General features: G+C 36.8%; 1 protein-coding gene across 21 annotated transcripts in view; it reads right to left on the minus strand.

Annotated features, from left to right (window-relative positions):
• The window catches only part of obscnb (obscurin, cytoskeletal calmodulin and titin-interacting RhoGEF b), a 98,127-nt gene that overhangs the window by 35,079 nt on the left and 47,405 nt on the right, over positions 1-15,643 (minus strand). For 12 of the 21 annotated variants that reach the window (XM_035530575.1, XM_035530588.1, XM_035530573.1 and 9 more), the window contains 10 exons: positions 15,012-15,278; positions 14,382-14,648; positions 12,000-12,266; positions 10,307-10,576; positions 9,781-10,059; positions 8,770-9,027; positions 8,260-8,526; positions 7,407-7,691; positions 2,228-2,494; positions 597-872 (listed from right to left, as the gene is read on the minus strand). In XM_035530575.1, coding sequence (XP_035386468.1) covers positions 597-872; positions 2,228-2,494; positions 7,407-7,691; positions 8,260-8,526; positions 8,770-9,027; positions 9,781-10,059; positions 10,307-10,576; positions 12,000-12,266; positions 14,382-14,648; positions 15,012-15,278 — 2,703 coding nt within the window. The remainder of the gene's footprint in view (positions 1-596; positions 873-2,227; positions 2,495-7,406; positions 7,692-8,259; positions 8,527-8,769; positions 9,028-9,780; positions 10,060-10,306; positions 10,577-11,999; positions 12,267-14,381; positions 14,649-15,011; positions 15,279-15,643) is intronic. The other 9 variants (XM_035530570.1, XM_035530571.1, XM_035530586.1 and 6 more) reach the window with 9 other exon arrangements.

The raw sequence follows: 15,643 nt of genomic DNA on the forward strand, positions 1-15,643 counted from the left end.
ACATTTTGACATTTGACAGATCGCATGGCTACTGAATGGCATTATTTTCCTTAATAATCCAAACTTTCCTTCTTCATTTCAGCTCATTCTAGCTGACTAATCAGTCACTTTCTTCTTCCTGCCTACCTTACCTGCTTGTTACAGCCCATTTAAAAGGACTTCAGCTGATTCTGGTGGGTTTCCCCAGTATTGATGTCTCCTGGTTCTGATCATTGGACTGATTCCTGTACTTTTGACTTTAGCCTTAGCCTACATTGCTGTTCATTGTTACCAGACCTCTTGCTTTATTTTCTGATTACAACTCGCCTTTGCCTGCATTACCCTGTTAGCTGTGATTTACCTTGGACCTGCTCAACTCCAATCTGTCAATAAAACACCATGCATTTGCATCCTGCCTAAATGAATTTTGTATCACTACTATCATTCAGCAAAGTTTAGCCAATTATTTTTCTTCCTGTTGTCACTCCTTATAAACTTAACAAATGTAGAAATATCTGAGATAATTATAAAGAACACTGACAGTCCTGTCTGAAAAAAAGCTGAATTAATGTTGCAAACGTAACCTTGACCTAAAGAAGGGCTACAAGGTGACTTACCTTTAACTGAAAGAAGGGCAGAAGTTGATGCGGTGCCAGCTTGGAAGGTTACCGTACAATTGTCACTAGGATGCAAGTCCTTCAGCAGCAAAAGATGACGACGACCACTCTCAAAGGAAACAATTTCCACTTTCTCATTTGCCCTCACGGGTTTGCCATCGATCAACCAATGACAGTCTGTGGTCTCAGGGCAAGATAAAGAGCACTCAAATAGTGCCTCACCACCTTCAATGGTCTCTACATTATCCAGACCTTGAATGATGTCAATTTGCTTAGCTGCAAAAGAGGTTTGAGAAGTTATCTTTGTGAATGACTACAGTGTCTGGAAATAAACTGGCTAGAACAGACAGACAGGAACATGAGCTTACACAGTCCATCATTAGCAATATACACTTAAAATGACAGTAACTATTACAACAGCTTTAGTCTTTACTATGGGTCCCTTCACTCTAATGAGTAAAAGCACAGTACTGCCAGTGAATAAAAGCTACTGTATGAGAGCAGAAAGTGAACAATTATACAAACAGCACTCAAAGGAAAGGCACAACAAAAAGCAGCAGTTAATGAACCAAATAACCTGATATTTAATACATAGTTTACTTTATTCTACTGTCCATTTCAACAAACCCAGAGCTGAGTCCTCATCCTAAAACTCTGCTTAGAAAACATACCCTCCCGGAGCATGCCCTCGACAAAAACCACATCAATCAACATCAGAACTGGCAAGTGAAACTCCACCTTCACATTAAAATTCCACAATCCTTTAAGTCATGAAGGAGCAACACAATGTGAGTGTCCCCAAAATACTACTGTTCTAGATTTACAAATAGTAAATCAAATGTTGACAATATGATTACATTTTATTACATGTGTATTAACCTAACAGGATGAAAAATTATGATCCATCGTTTTTGGGTGTCCATCAAGAATTTTTTTTTTCTTTGTTATCAATTCCTATCTTTGCACTGCAAACCAACTTTTTTGGTTTATCTAAAACAGGTCTGGGTTCATACCCTAACCCTAACTATTATTCTACCAGTACTGATGCTCTGACTGATCAGGTTAATACTTCCATGTCTGTGGTCTCTGCACCTGCTAGTTTAGTTGAGAGGAGGATGTAGTGCTGATTTGTCATTTGATTTGATTGTCATTTCTTTGGTGGCTTAAAAATATTCTTTAATATATTATTTAATAAAAACTAATAAATTTGTTTTTATCATTTGTTATTTGGTACAAAAGGATTTGACCATGCTAATTTCAAGGTGTCTGAAGAGCACCCAGTACATAATTTCAAAAACTGGATGTCTAGAAAAAAACAGGCAGATTTCTGTCATATTTTACAGACGTCTGCTTTTGTTCCTTCAGAACATGATTATGTCATTCAGCCTTAATAAGTACCACCACTAGATTACAGCGGTAAGAAATCTAACACTATCAAATCAGTAATTGGTAGGCATAACTGAACAATTTGGTGATTCATTTATCGAATTGGCCGAAGCATACTTCTACTTTGAAAACTATATTTGGTAACTTTAAACATAAAAGCAATTAAGCATTGTGCTTGTATTAATTCTCAACCCTGAAGACCTAGGTTCAAATAATATGCAGTTTTGGGTCGCAGGTACGCTCACCTTGCACCCTCAGATGTGCCTCAACATAGGTCCCTTCTGCCTCACAGGAGTATATACCCATGTCCTGCAAGGTTACATGGCTAATGTACAACCGCGCTACATTCCAGTCCTGCTCCACTACTACCCTGTGGCCATCAGGCTGCACAAGCTTCCCATTTTGTTTCCATGTCGCCTTGACCGGCCGGGAATATTGGCAGACGAACTCTGCTGGCTGGTTCTCTGCTATGTGGATGTCTTCCATGGCACTGACCACCTCCACAGTGGGATCTATGAAAGGTGGGCAAGGTATAAGCAGCGATAGAGCAAAAGACAATATGGTGAGAAATTGCTCAAGGAATGTTGGAGATTCCTGAGACCTGTTTCAGATATGAAATTATGTTTATCAATGTTGACCTGTTTTAAACCTTGTTTGCAAATAAAAATTAGATGATTAGCATGCAATACAGCAAATCTCTACCAACTATGTTTTCTTCACAGATGACAAGTACACAGACTAAAGATTATGAAGAAAAGCAAATGGGTTAGAGGGGTTCATAGAACCATGTTTGTGAAATATTTCTGACAAAAAAAAAACACATATGGCTTGTTTCCTGAAAATGAATTAAGCTTAGACTAGGAATAAACTGCAATGTGACTAGTGATTGATCACAAATTTTTAGGTTTAGTATTAGGATTAAACCTGGCCTGGAATACCAGCCCATATTTTATGCAAAAATGTATCACTGTTAATATTAACTATTTGTAAATGTATCACATTTTAAAATGAACCCCAACAAACACAAAAATAGTTGAAAGAAATACTACAAGATTGAAACTATGTGATATAATCAATCTCTCATATCCCAATATAGGACATTTCCACATCCAGATAATGATTTATATCATGATATAGTACATTGTCTGTAAATTCAAAGAATAGTTTTTAAATAACATGGAAAGACCTATTTAATATTGCATTAAATTAAATACTCGACAATTAAACTGTACTTAAAACTGTACATAAACTGTGTTTATGTTTTCTTTTATTTACAAACTGTAAATTTATGTTTAGGCATATAAGGAAGTTCAAAATATGAATGTGTACAATATATAATAAGCCTAAAATTCATATATATAAGCCTAAAATGTGAATATGGTCAAAAATATCAAAGAGAAACTTTGAATTGTAGCATTCTGGAATATATATAATATAAAGTATAAAGAAGGAACACTTTCACTATGAAATAAATTATAGTGCAAAATCTGAAAATCTGAAAAAAATCTGAAGAATTTTCTTGTTTCACTGTTGTTTTCTCATGTGCACAAAAGAACACAAAATATCTTTGACAATTTTAGTAAAATAATCTTATAGGAAATTAAAGATTCCATACTCAAGAGTGAGCACAGATGTTTCACAAACTGATGAAGTTTCCTTTCCTTTTGTCCAATACAGCTGCATTTTCAAGATAAAAGATGCTTTATGCAGGTGTTCACTGTAGCAACAGGGACTGAATTGGAGAATATTTGTGTTGCCCACGACTGAAAAAACTCAAGAGGCCAGACCTGTGGCTAGATCATCCAAATAATATGTTGCTTTTGCAACACTAAGAGAGCAATGAACCTAGATCAGTGTCCACTAGAGCTGTAGAATCCATCAGACACAAGGTGGGCTTGCCAACATCTGCTCTCAGCACACTGAAGAGGGTCCTCCCAACTGTGTGTGAAGTTCCTATAGGACATAGCAGAGAGAGATTTCCCTAACCAAGCACCAGGTAGCACCTATGCCCCTGAGGAACACAAGCTTTTTCCTCTGTGTCTTGACATAAGTTTCCATTGTAGATGCAGTCACAGATTTTGAGCACTTCCAGAGAAAATAAACTTCCAGGTGCTCTTGCCACTGAAAAACTGCATGAATGAACCATCATTACCTTCCATTAGTGGACAAAGATTTTTATTATACAGACTAGACACTTTCCATCACACTAAAATAAAAAATAAAAGTTACTGCATCTTACTACTTTCCTGCAGCTTTGCATAAGCAATTTTATTGCAAAGTTTATTTTTGTGCTCTAGGGAAAAATTACACAGATGATTGACTAAAGGTTTAACAGAGGAGACAACTGATTATTGAAGGTTTCCATAACTGAATAGTGAAGGTTTCCATTTCCCGTGAATTGAAGGTTTCCAAAACTTATAATTGAAGGTTTCTATTGCATGATTATTGAAGGTTTCTGTAACTGATTATTGAAAGTTTCCACTGTCAGTTTATTTATGGTTCCCATAAATCATTATTGAAGGTTTCCATAAATCATTATTGAAGTTTTCCATTGCCTGTTTACTGAAGATTTCCAGTGCCTGATTATTGAAGGTTTCCATAACTGATTATTGAAGGTTTCCATTGCCTGATTACTGAAGGTTTACATGACTGATTTATTGATGGTTTCCATTGCCTCAGAGAATTGAAAAGGTCTGAGGTTGAGGAGCGTGACAAGTAAAAATACAAATGAAATCTTCCCTACAAAGTCTTGTCCTCCACTAAAGATTGAAACTTCAGTGCTGAAAACAGTAAAAGAAAACACTTCAACAGCAATAAAAATATTAAAGGAAAACAATGTGATGTGATTTTCTATAATCTAGTAGAAATGTTGATATTGTAGTACTATGTTAATTTTAATCTTTTCCTCAATTGACCTGTGACCTGTCTTGTATTGTCTCAACTGAACTGTCCTGTATTGTCTCAACCTGTGGCATGCCAGGTGGCCAGATCGCTGCTGCATAGTCAGATACCTTTTTGACTCTCATCACATGAGTAGCAGCACCCAGTAGATACTGGTTCATTGGACAGTTGGGGGAAACACTTGTGGGTTCTGGCTCATCATGCCTTGAATCCTGAACTTATCATGGCATTTCAGTGTAACAGTCATCTAAGGAATATCAGGGTTTATTCACAGGGAGAAAAGTCCTGTATTGTCTCAGCCTTGAGGCGTGTTCTAGGTCAAACCCAACCATGAGAGGGGGGCATAGAGCTGCCATTTAGTAATAAAGGACAACTGGCATCATCTGTGCCTGACATTACATAAGGGGAGGTGTCTCTTAGCTTAGCAGTCTTGAGTTAACTTGCCATGTGCCAGACGTCTTAATCAAGATGGTAATTTGGCATTTCCTCTCAAGGTTCTGAGTTGTCTCTTGGTTTCTCCAAGCTTTCCTGTGCATAGCAGCAGCATATGTATGTGAAAAAAAGATCCCTTCTTTCCAAGTCTTTGCCTTGGCCTTGTCATGGAGCTGAGCTGTAAAGAAACCCCATCAGCCAGTATTTGCTCTGACTATTCCTCACTTTCCATTTCTCTACATTCCTTTTAGTTAAAGTTTTCCTCCTTTGAGGTTCTGAGAGCAGCAAAGAAATTCATCATCACTGATACTGACCTGGCAAAAGGCAACTATTTTGTTAACAATTTATATGTGATTAATGTGGTATTATGAATTTCTCTCTTGGACTATGCCATTACAAAACTGAATACAGTTATTGAGTACAGCAGAGCTTCGGTGAGTGCCATGAAGACATAGCCAACCATGCAGACAAACCTCCAGATAGCTGTATTTTGTTTTTTACATTTAATAAATGTTGTACACGATTTCTTGTCTTTTTCATTTTATTTCTGCAAACCTGCTACTTCGAAAGATCCCACCACTCTACTTAGCCAAAAGTGGTCATTTCCATGGAATCATCACACTCCCTGGCCTATGTTATATCACTGGCCTATATTATATCACTGGCCTATGTTAAGTGCCATGCACGATGCCAGCAACAAATTCGACATTGTCAGCACCATTATCCTGTATTTATTTATTCAAAAATAGGCATTTCATGCATGAAAGCTTCCAAAATGACAATGACTAAGCCTACTTTATGTTTGGTGTAATTCACACATTATGGACAAAAGGAAAGTGTTCTAAATCATAGAAAAAAATGTATTTCATACAACAATACTTGTGTTAAAAAAGATAATTTGTACTTTTTAGAAATTGAATATCATTTTTTTTAATTAGAGTTTTATATACTTTTCTTATGTGTTTGTAAATACAAAACACAACAGCTAGGTCTATTAATGAATAAATGGTGCACATTCTGACAAACAACCATGTTTACTGTAAGGCAGTCAGTGGGACACAGCAAAAATGGAAATATATATGGCAATAACAATAATAATTTTAAAAGTTATGTATAAATAAATAGATTGTATAATTTCAAATTAAATCAAAGGTTCCAAAAATGCAATTTTTACTATGTTCTTGAAAATGTTAGAACTTTTAAACTGGAAACCTGTTACACAAACTGGCTACCTGCACCTCTGTTTTTGTTTTTTTTGTTGGTTTGTTTTGTTTTTTGGTGATTCTGGTAACAATGCAAAAAAGTAATATTTTAACTGAACCAGTTAACATTGAATTAAAGTATAGGGTATGAGTTAAACTGGTTATAACAGGTTATAAATTAGTAAGGTATAGAGAAATGTTTTATTCATACTTGAGCAAGCCACAAGGTGCTGTCTAAGCCCAGGATGACTTCTCAAAAAAAAAAGATTTTCTCTGAATAATTTCAAATGAAGGATGTAGCCCATGCACAGGTGAGTTGCAAAGCAAAACACTCAGTCAGCCCATTAAAGGAGGAGGATATACAAACCCTTTTGTAGGCATCTGCAAGCATTGTAACACTTCTGTTGTCAAACTTAAATTACATGTAATTTAGGATTATTTTAAATGTACAATTTGCCCCCTGAAGCATTTATTACTAAGTGCTTTTTTTGTTTCACAATATGAGCTAGCTAGGGGCACAGTTTATAGATAATACATGAGCCAGCTTTTGTCAAAGTTTAACTGTTCATGTCTAATGACATCTGATCAACTTGAATGTTGTATATAGGAGAGATTTGGAGCCCCCTGTGCACCAGGACTATAAGTGATGTTGGTATATCTCATATAGTAACAGCCTCCAAGAATTTCCTTAAGGTGGACATTTTATGTATACTTTGGGTTAACAGCAGATCAGTGGGGCTGTCATTGTTGGTATATACTTACAAATTTTCTCAATGTTCAGGAAATTCATGGAAATTCATGTTCCAACCCATAGAACAATCTAAACTAGTTATCTCAACGCTGCAGGGCCTCATCAAAAGAGCTGCTGTCCTGCCCGCAAACCTTGTACCTAGTCTGGTACCTTTCACTAACAGTCTCGCTGTAGATGTCAAGCTGCCCGTTTTGAACAGGATGGTGCCCGAGTCATTTGGTGCAAGGTTCTTTAGGGTGAGGGTGTGAACATTGTCTTCACCCACCCCAATAAGACTGAAGGGAAAGTTCTCCAAACGGGTGCCATCCAGCCACCACTGGACTCTCCCTTTGGCATGTCGAGACAGCTGGCAGGAGAAGACTGCCTGCTCTCCCACAAACACATCAGTGTTCTTTAAACCAGACACTATGAGCACCTCAGCTTCTGCAGAGACCACACACAAACACCACTCAGCTAATATAATAAATAATAATCTTAATGGGTTCCATTTTTAGAGTAACCAAGTGTTTTAAGAAAGAAAAACCACAGTGAACTTAACTATTATATATGGTGATAGAATACTTATTATGTATTATAATTGCTGACTGAAAATCTTATGGAAATGTGGTGTGGACAAATAATGAACAACATGGCAAAATATAATGTACATGTTGTAAATACTACGATTCTTTTTGAGCTAGATGGCAAAACCTTAATAAACTACTTGGAAAGAGGCAACTGCAAGCACACAGCGAAAGGGTGTCTGTAAGAATTTTGTGGAGCTAATTCCTAAGAAAGTTCTAAATCATTGAGGTTTACAGCTAGGTTTTTATCAGCATCACAAAACATCGGCGCCAACAGAAAGTTTCCCCATTACTAGTCAGTCACCACAAATTTGTTGTGAGAGCAATGTTTCAGCACTTAAATTTGTGACAAATTCAAATCTATATTAATGTCTATTTAACTACAAAACATATATTGTTGCACTGGAATTAGAAACAATATTCAGTACCTTGCACTGAAACTGAAGCTGTTGTCAACTGGTGTCCAGCATCACAAGTGTAGTAGCCACCATCCTCTGGTTTCAGGTCATAGATGTGGAGCTCTTGTATGCATCCATCTTTTTTCAGCTCATATTTCTTATCAGGTTGCAAAACTACTCCCCCTTTACGCCATTCTACACTGACATCTGGCTTGGAAAGCTCACAGCTTAAGGTAACTGTGTCACCTTCAACAGCATCCTGGTTCTCTAATTCCTTGCAGAAGAATGCTGGTATTCCTAGAGACATGTGCAAGAGGAAGAAAGAATTCTGAGACATTTGGTAATATTCAGGAAGCTGAGACCACTCTACTTGTTTCATACCATATACAGATCCTCTCAGATTCCATAATCATACATATAACTCCAGGTAAGACAGTTTGAAATAATTAGTGCAACACCTTTTCAACATTTTAACTGTACAAAATATTGATAAGGCTGATTGAAACTAGCAGATGTCACACATCCACACACTCTGTTTACCTTTAACAGTAAGAGTGGCGCTGCTTTGTGAATCTCCAGTTTCGCAGGTGTATTGTCCTGCATCCGTCTCCCTCACCCTAAGGATACGTAGTTGGTGGATGGCTCTATCTTTGTAGAATAGGTGTCTGTCCCCTACCTTAATCAATACATCATTTCTGTACCAGACGACAGAGGCCTCAGGGCTGGAGGTCATGCATGACAGAGTGACCATCTCTCCCTCTTTGGCCATTATGTCCAGAGGTTTCTCTAAGAATACAACTACACACAGGAGAAACCGGGACCCATATGTTATTACATCACCATGTCTGCCTCAAGCATAAGAAGTTTAACATATTGAAACTTCACATTTGAGGTTTACATTGCTCTGAATTAACTCTACATTGAAGATGACCCTCTTCTTTAGACCAAATTTGCGATCAAGGTGTGCTTAGTAGGGCACAGTATTAGTTGGTAAGTAATATTTCACAATGAATGCACATACATTAACATTAAGAGATAAAATAGCAAACATAACAGCTAATGTTTAGCTGATGTTTGCTATAACATTTATAAACAAGGCCTCTGAAGTAGCATTTTAATGCATTTCATGATGACACCACTGCTGTATGCTTTCTTCCTGTAATTCCACAGGAAAGCACTAATTTAGCTTCACTGAACTCTATACAATGAATATTTGTTGACCCAAAACCACAGACGTGCTTCTCATGTAGACTGTTTTCCATCATCCTGCAAAAGCCCACTTATCCTACTTCTTACATTTTCAAATGTCAGTTGCTAAACGCTGTATATAAATTAAGCCTTCAATTACAGTCTACAGCTGAAATTATTCTTGATTATCATGCTTCAGTAGCCAGCTTTTTAAAACAATGTCAGTAATTATTTGAATGATAAAGTTACTGAGGCAATCATTTGAAGCCAAATTGAAAGATGCAACAAAAAGGCAAATTAGACACAACAAAAAGGCAAATTAGTCAGCCTATGAGAGTTGGAATACATCTAGTATTCCTTTACCTTTGGGTTTCTCCTGCACCACCAAGCAGGCAACACTCCTTTTGCAGCCAACCACAAAGGCTACATCACCAGAGTCATCAGGTGTGACCATTTTCAGCACTAGGCTGTGTTCCCTCCCTCGATAGCTGATTTGATTCAAGTCATTGTTTTGCAGGAGATTGGAACCCAACCACCATTCAGCACAAGTTACTCCCATCTGAGACACCTCACAATGGAACACAGCATCCTCGCCAGACGTCACTGTTACATCCTTAAGTTCTCTTGTAATTCGTACAGGTTCTACAAGAGGGCAAAAACCCTACTCTTACAACACATCAAATAAAATGTATAAACCACTTCTTATAGTTACCTTTACTGCAAATGATTTAAAAATAAAGATAACACACAATATCCAGTGATATTTTAAAGTGTCTCACAGTATTTATGGCTTGGTAAATATTAGATTATTTTACATATGATCAAAATTATACATTAGCATTACAGAAAATAAGGATAGCTCAATACAAGAAACCCTCAAATTGATTACCTTTGATGGTCAAGGTTGCAATGCTTTGTTTTTTTCCTACTTTACATATGTATTCACCAGCATCATCCATTGACAGATTACAGACCACCAGAGTTTGGATAACTCCATCTTTCCGAATAGTATACTTCTCGCCCTCACACAGAACTTTTTTGCCTTTCATCCAGGTCACAGGAGCATCAGAGACTGACGTTTCACAGCAAAGGGTGGCACTGTCTCCTTCTGTGACTTGCTGGCTCTCCAGATCCTTAGCAAAGGATATCACAGGGACTGCTGGCAGGGCACAGTGGGGTACAGAACAGAGACAGGGTGACTGAAGAGATTATTTTAAGATCAATCTATAAAAATTTAGTGGCAATATAAAATCCAAAAACTGATTTTAAAAAGTGATCTAGTTCAAAGGAATGTACATACATTGGGTGGACTAAGTACCAGAAGCACAACAGAGATGGAACTAAATTCCAATTACAAACACATCTCTATTATTAAGACAAAAGCAGCAAAATTTGGCAAGATTATTCCAAAGTGGCCAAGTGGTTAATATCTGAACTACACGTGTCTTTCATAAACACTGTCAAATTATTTGACATTACATTATTATGATGTCTCAAAAACCCTCAAAGACAAAGAGCCATTTAACAGGGTAGTTGCTAAAACCACTTACCACAGAATTTAATTATCAATATTATTGTCTAAAGAGTCATCTTTCCACTTTGGAGGAAGCCAACTGTGTCACCCACAATGTCTGTTTCCAGCTATTAAAGTTTCCAGCCATTCTGTGGTATAATAAATATGGTTCCTTCATTTTGTATGTTCCCATATTCAATTAATTATCCCCTAACACATGGATAAACTAATTCAAGAGTGATTTCAACTCTTTAAACACCACTTTAAAGCAAACACCTTCAATGGCCTCACCAATAAACAGAATTATCACTGCACCTTCTGGAGTAAAAAATGTGACTGGCCTCTTTTACCTTTTAATAAATTCTTAAAACTTTCTTTACACAATCCTAGGTCTCATCCTGTGTCTCATGCTTACAGCATTTCCAAAAAAAAGTGTTTTACTCAAGGCCAAAGTTGGGCTTACTTTTTATTAGATAGTTAATATTAACATAATACTAAGTATTTCCGTTATTCTGTCCACTCTGTATGAACAGTATGTCATATTGATTACATACATGATAGACAATAAAGGTTAGGTGGCTTATAGCTAAATAAATGTCATAGTTGATAATGAAGTGTAACATTTTCCAAATTTCAACCACCTACATATTATTTGCCATGTTTGTTATTCAAACTTTGGATCACCATTAGTATAAAATCTTAATAAAGGATCATTGACTATGCTTCCAATGGCCTGAGTTTACTCTTTTTTTACAGTACAGTAAAGGCTGTGATTATACAATAGCAGCTTTGTTGAAACTAGCTATTTAATAATCAATAAAGTACATGAGAACTGAGCACAGAGCAGTAGAAGTAAGTGGAATGGGTCTCAAATCCACTTTTAAAAGAATGTTAAACAAGTTATGAGAAGTTATGTTAAATAAATTATAAAGAATGTCTCTTTATAGTATTTTAATAAATGCATAGTATCTCTATATTATAACATTTCTCAAGTAATGCTAGTGATGCTAAAGGAACAATGAGTCTGCTGAGAGATAGGCCAAGATTTGCAGGTGGTATCCAAGTTTACCTTTGACCGTGAGACAAGCAAAAGATGTGTGATCACCCACATGGAAGGTCACAGTGCCAGAATATTTTGGGGTGACACTCCGTAGGAAAAGAATATGCCTTTTGCCCTCCATTCGGATGTCATTCATCTCATTTTTCTGGAGGGGGATATCCTGAAGTGCCCACTGAACATCTTGGAAATTTTCTTGAGACACGAAGCACTCAAAAGATACATCATCCCCTTCATTTACAATGCAGCTCTTCAACCCAGTCTCAATGGTTACAAGTTCTGTTTAACACAGACCACCAAGATTACATTTTGGAATTCTGAAGCCTCTTCAAGAGTTTCAGTGATACAGCTGATTAATTAGAGGAGTCAAAGATCCATATATTATTAACTAGATAATTCTAGTTCTAGCATGTATGTGCAGTAGTCTAGGTCATGAAGTCCCAAGGGATTGATCATCAGACTGGTGCCTTGCTCAATGTATCAGTACATGTTCACTTAAATGCTGCCCTTTAGCTACCTCAGTGGAGGTATGCAAAAGAATGGGGTTTTGCCAGAAAAATCAGCATTTTACAAACTTTGACATGCTCAAATGAGGCTTAAATAATGTGGTGTAAATATGACTAAAAAGTGTAGAAGAGTCAACTTATTCTCATTGCGTAGCTCTTGCATGATCATAGTTTCAGGAAAGGAAAGGTATGAGGTACAGTTCAAAGTAAACAAGGACTAAGCAAGAAGAGAAAAAAGTAAGGAAAGTGAAAGTTTACTGGTGCAGAAAATTAGCATGTGATTGGTGATAGTTCAGAACATGATTCCTACCCTTCACAGTAAGTTTGGCAAAGGTCATTTCATGACCAGAATCACAAGAGTACTCTCCTGAGTTTGCTCCCTGTACTCCTTAGATTATGAGCTCTACACCTGGTCCATCCTGTGCCATCATTACTGCCCTAGATAACAACATACTACCATAGCCTGCATGTGTCACATCATCTTTAGCTGTAGTAGTCTTTTCTTTTTCACACAATATTAGAAGATGAATTCTTCCAGATATAAAACAAATAAAACATGTATACACTGCATTGCAAAAGTGTCTCCCTGAAAAGTAATCAGATTTTAATGGATTTCAAAAGACACATTGATATTGGGATATCCAACATCACATACTGGGATATTGGGATACCCAACATTATATTTTTAGCATCACATTATATAAATACACTGCACAAAATATCAAACTGTCACTTATTATCCAGATTAATAATAAATAGCAAGGTATGCTATTTGTGATTATTGAATGACATGTTTGATTGCCTGATGAAAAGGAATGAACATTACTTTTTTAAGGTAATCCAAAACTAAAAGGACTAAACAGTTTTTGTGACAAGATGAATTGATTGGGAATGATTGTAAGAAAGGTATTTGACAAATGTTCACACCTATAAAAACAAACAGCTGGTTTCCAAGACCAAACTTAGTCCTAAACCTAGACTAAATAGAACTTTGAATCACAGGTAAGTATTAATCAATGCAGATGTCCAGGTAATTGCAAAAAGTTCAATTATTTTTTGTTACAAGTATATTTCGTGTCACATCAAAAGAACAATTAAAAAACATTTCTTGATGTACATGACACTATAGCGTGCTATGTACATGGGCCAAAGATGAGCGGTCTCTTTCATTTGCAAGAGACAAATAAAGTTCTGTCTGTCTATCTATCTATCTATCTATCTATCTATCTATCTATCTATCTATCTATCTATCTATCTATCTATCTATCTATCTATCTATCTATCTATCTATCTATCTATCTATCTATCTATCTATCTATCATATTTCAGGGGACAGATTAAAATGTGCATAAAAAATGCAAGGAAATGCATGGAAACTGGGTGTGGCCTTAGACAACCAGCTACCATTCTCTTCTTATGTTGCTTGTGTGACATATGCAAGTTTCTCCCATGCACGATTAGGAGGATTAGGCCATTCCCCCCCCCAAGAGGCAATTCTTTTCTGATCCTTTGAAATCTCTCAACATGTCTCTGCCACTGTGTCATTGTGGCTGATCCAGAATTTACCTGCACGACTTGTATTCAAACCACAAAAGTTCCTGCACATCACTCTAGTAATGTGTTCCTTTCTACGGCATCTGGTAGTTACCCAACTCAGACTAAAGAACCAGATGCTTGATTACAAAGCCAAAAAAATCATTCACCTACCTGAAAGCACAGGTCAAACCTCATCATATCATTCACCCCTCATAAGTCAAGTACTGCATGACTTGTCTAAGCCATTTACTGCTAGGTAATGAAATGGTAATGAAATGATCTTCCACTAAGTCATGTGGCAAGGTCTGCCTGAGTTACTTGTTATTTGTCAGATACCCTTAATGTCACATACCCTTAATCTTCATGTTTGCTGTGGTCTTCTGATCTCCACACAAGCATGTGTACTGGCCAGCATCTTCAAGTTTAACATTAGTGATTTTCAGCTCCAGAACAGCTCCAGTCTGCTTGATGAGATATTTTCCCCCAGAATTGATCACCTGTGTTTCCTTCCTCCACTCCACAGGGACTCCAAGTTTAGAGATTTCACAGTGAAGGGAAACACTGCTGCCCTCATCACACTCCTGGTTCTGCAGCTCACGCTTGAATATCACGGGCAAAGCTGAAGAACAAGAAGTGGTTTGATGATCCTTCTAATATGGTGCCATTTTATGAAAACACAATGAAGATCATTTGAAAAAGTTAAACACTCTAACAAATCAAGGTCAAGTCTGCTGTACTGTAGCACTCCAAGAACAACAGATGTTTAGAACAAACCACAAAAAGCTTTAATGGAAAACAAGAGATAAGATATGTAACTCTACCATCCCACTATCAGAACAAAATGTTTAATATTTGGCCACTGTCAATGTGTATACACATTCAGTCATACAGTTTGTGAACAAGGATAATGAATGATAAAGATAGCAAGAAAAGAATACTTAATGTAAAAAAAAAATTTTAAAGGTTCAAGAAAGTTTCATACCTTTGATCTTCATGTTTGCTGTGGTCTTCTGGTCGCCACACATGCATGTGTACTGCCCAGCATCTTCAGTTTTAACATCAGTGATTTTCAGCTCCAGAGCAGCTCCAGTCTGCTTGATGAGGTATTTTCCTCCAGGCTGGATCACCTGTGTTCCCTTCCTCCACTCCACAGGGACTCCAGGTTTAGAGAGTTCACAATGCAGCGTAACATTGCTGCCCTCATCACACTCCTGGTTCTGCAACTCACGCTTGAATATAGCTGGCAAAGCTGAAGAACAAGAAGTGGTCAAAGATCGTTCTAATATGGTGCCATATTATGAAAAGACAATGAAGATCATTTGGAAAAGATAAACACTCTAAAAAATCAAGGTCAAGTCTGCTGTACTGTGGCGCTCCAAGAACAACAGGTGTTTACAACAAACCACAAAAAGCTTTAATGGAAAACAAGAGATAAGATATGTAACCCTACCATCCCACTATCAGAGCAAAATGTTTAATATTTGGCCACTGAAAATGTGTATACACATTTAGTCATACAGTTTCTGAACAAGGATAATGAATGATAAAGATAGCAAGAAAAGAGTACTTAATGTAAAAAAAAATAATAATTTAAAGGTTCAAGAAAGTTTCATA

This window comes from Electrophorus electricus, chromosome 10, assembly GCF_013358815.1.
Source record: "Electrophorus electricus isolate fEleEle1 chromosome 10, fEleEle1.pri, whole genome shotgun sequence".
In the NCBI taxonomy this organism is placed as follows: domain Eukaryota; kingdom Metazoa; phylum Chordata; class Actinopteri; order Gymnotiformes; family Gymnotidae; genus Electrophorus; species Electrophorus electricus.